At 38.2% G+C, this 2,430-nt stretch overlaps 1 protein-coding gene across 1 annotated transcript in view; it reads right to left on the bottom strand.

Annotated features, from left to right (window-relative positions):
* LOC101860736 (probable serine/threonine-protein kinase DDB_G0282963) overlaps window positions 1-2,430 on the bottom strand; it is a gene marked incomplete in the record, with an annotated part of 83,344 nt that overhangs the window by 11,891 nt on the left and 69,023 nt on the right. The window contains 1 exon segment of the mRNA XM_035969370.1: window positions 100-185. Within this exon segment, the coding sequence (XP_035825263.1) occupies window positions 100-126 (27 nt within the window).

Below are 2,430 nucleotides of genomic sequence, written 5' to 3'. Positions count from 1 at the left end.
AATATATCATATTATATAATATTAATATAAGTAATATTATTACGAGTAACAAACAAACAACAAAACAAACACCCCATATTATTATCTTTCTGAACGTACCGTATACATGGGGCTAGCGGAGGGCATGGCGAATCCCGGCAGACATCCAGGGTAATAGTCCTGGCTTACTGTATCACGCTGTTGACCTGCGGGAGGGGGGGGGGGGGCAGAACAATCAGAAGTAGAAGAACTCTCGTAAATAAATAAATGAGTGAGTTTAACGCCCTTTTCAGTTCTATTAGGTTATAAACTTCCAACTTCAGCCTCTTCATAACTTTTGGGTTTTTGGACAGACACGGTTTACAAAAATAGTTCACAAACTAATAGATAATTGAAACTCAATGTCCAAATAAGCAACCCAGAAACATGACACAGGGTTATTCAATTTTTTTGGGTGGCGTACTGGAGCTTTTATTGAGAAAAAAAGCCAACATCTGGAAATCCCAGAAAAAAATTGACAATATCAATGTTGTATAAATTTGCTCTTCTATTCACAAACAGCGACTATTTGAAATAGAAAAAAAGGTTGATTTTTAAGAAACTGCAAAGTTTTGCGTTTCACTCAATTTTGGAGGAAATTGTAAAATCTTGATTTTTTTAAAACAAGTCTGTTGATTTCTTTCATACTAAGAAATGTAACTTCTTCCTAGTTGAATGTTATTTCTTTAAAGTTTGGTTGAAATTGGTTTAAAGATGGTGAGTTATTGCCTTTTAAATGGGTCCTTTCTTTTATAATACCTGATACTATTCAGCGAACACCCAATAACTTACACTGGAGAGAATTTAGTGAAAGTTTTACTCGTGGACTATCTAATCTTTGTGTTAGGCATCTAGTGATTCGCTTATCTAATTCCAAAATATTCCAAGAAAAAGAAAACAAACTCATTCTTTTTTTATCTCTTGTAGTTTTCTGTCATTCCATAAAACGAGACTGAATTAATAACATATAATAACATATCTTGTCCATATGCGCTGTTCTTATGCTCTCAAGGCTTAGCGCCTGAAAAAGAGTGAGAGAGAGAGGGAAAGATGGAGAGAACTAATCAATTCAAAGTTTTCTCAGTCATTCAAACAGAGAATTAATGCACATACAGTTCTCGATATATTGGTCTTTCAACCAAGTTCTTAAAAAATTAGTTGGCGCACAACTTAACCTACAATTAACGATGTAACAAGTTACCAATCACCTAAGATATCAAGCAATCAAAATGGAACAATTCAGAACAGTCAGATAAAAAAACATTCATGTTGGAACAAACAAAACAAGTCGCATGCAAATCACAATACATGTACATTTTAGTGACGTTTGACGATAGATACGTCCAAGAAAATTAAATCTAGTTCAGGGAAGATGAAAAAGTATACAGAAACGACAAGAAGTGTGTGTGTATGCGTGCGTGTGAGAGTGTGTGTGTGTGCGTGTGTGTGTGTGTGTGTGTGTGTGTGTGTGCACGCGCGCGCGTGTGTGTGTGTGTGTGCGAGTGAGTGAGTGTGTGTGTGTGTGTGTGTGTGTGTGTGTGTGTGTGTGTGTGTGTGTGTGTGTGTGTGTGTGTGTGTGTGTGTGTGTGTGTGTGACAGTGTAGGGGCAGCAAGCAGACGATAGAACATTGTTAGAGAACAGTAAAAGATGTGAAAGGGAAAAAACAATTAGTGAGGAAAATTCCCCGTCGCTATCCGGATTCGAAGCCAGAACCTATGGAATGAGAGGCGAACACCTTAACCTCTAGACCCCGAGAGCCCCCCTGACGGTATATATATATATATATATATATATATATATATATATATATATATAATATGCCGAAAGATAGATACATAGATAGAGAGAGAGAAAGGGAAAGAGAGAGAGGGAGAGAGAGAGAAAGAGATAGATAGATAGAGAGAGAGCGATAGAGAGAGGGGGGAGAGAGAGAGAAAGAGAGAGATAGAGGGAGAGAGAGAGAGGGAGAGAGAGAGAGAGAGAGAGAGAGAGAGAGAGAGAGAGAAAGGTGAGATTTTGATTTTGATTTTGATTTTTTATTCAATGGAGAAAATCCTACTTACAGTTCGAGAAAGATGGTGTTACTCTAACATATTATCCGTATATCACTGTACACTTCCATGAAATTCTATGAAAGTCACCAACTTTGGAGTTCAAATAGTGTTAAATCCAATCTCGCACAAAACACAATCTTGTCCATATGCGCTGTCCTTATGCTCTCAAGGATTAGCGCCTGAAAAAGAGTGAGAGAGAGAGAGAGAGAGAGAGAGAGAGAGAGAGAGAGAGAGAGGGAAAGATGGAGAGAAGCAATAAATACGCAAACGAAAACGCCTGGGCGGTGGGCGCAGAGAACGTACGTCACCGACGCACACACATACATACACACACACGAAAACGTCTGAGGGAAGAGT

This window comes from Aplysia californica, unplaced genomic scaffold, assembly GCF_000002075.1.
Source record: "Aplysia californica isolate F4 #8 unplaced genomic scaffold, AplCal3.0 scaffold00141, whole genome shotgun sequence".
In the NCBI taxonomy this organism is placed as follows: Eukaryota; Metazoa; Mollusca; class Gastropoda; order Aplysiida; family Aplysiidae; genus Aplysia; species Aplysia californica.
This window is presented reverse-complemented; position numbering and strand designations above follow the sequence as displayed.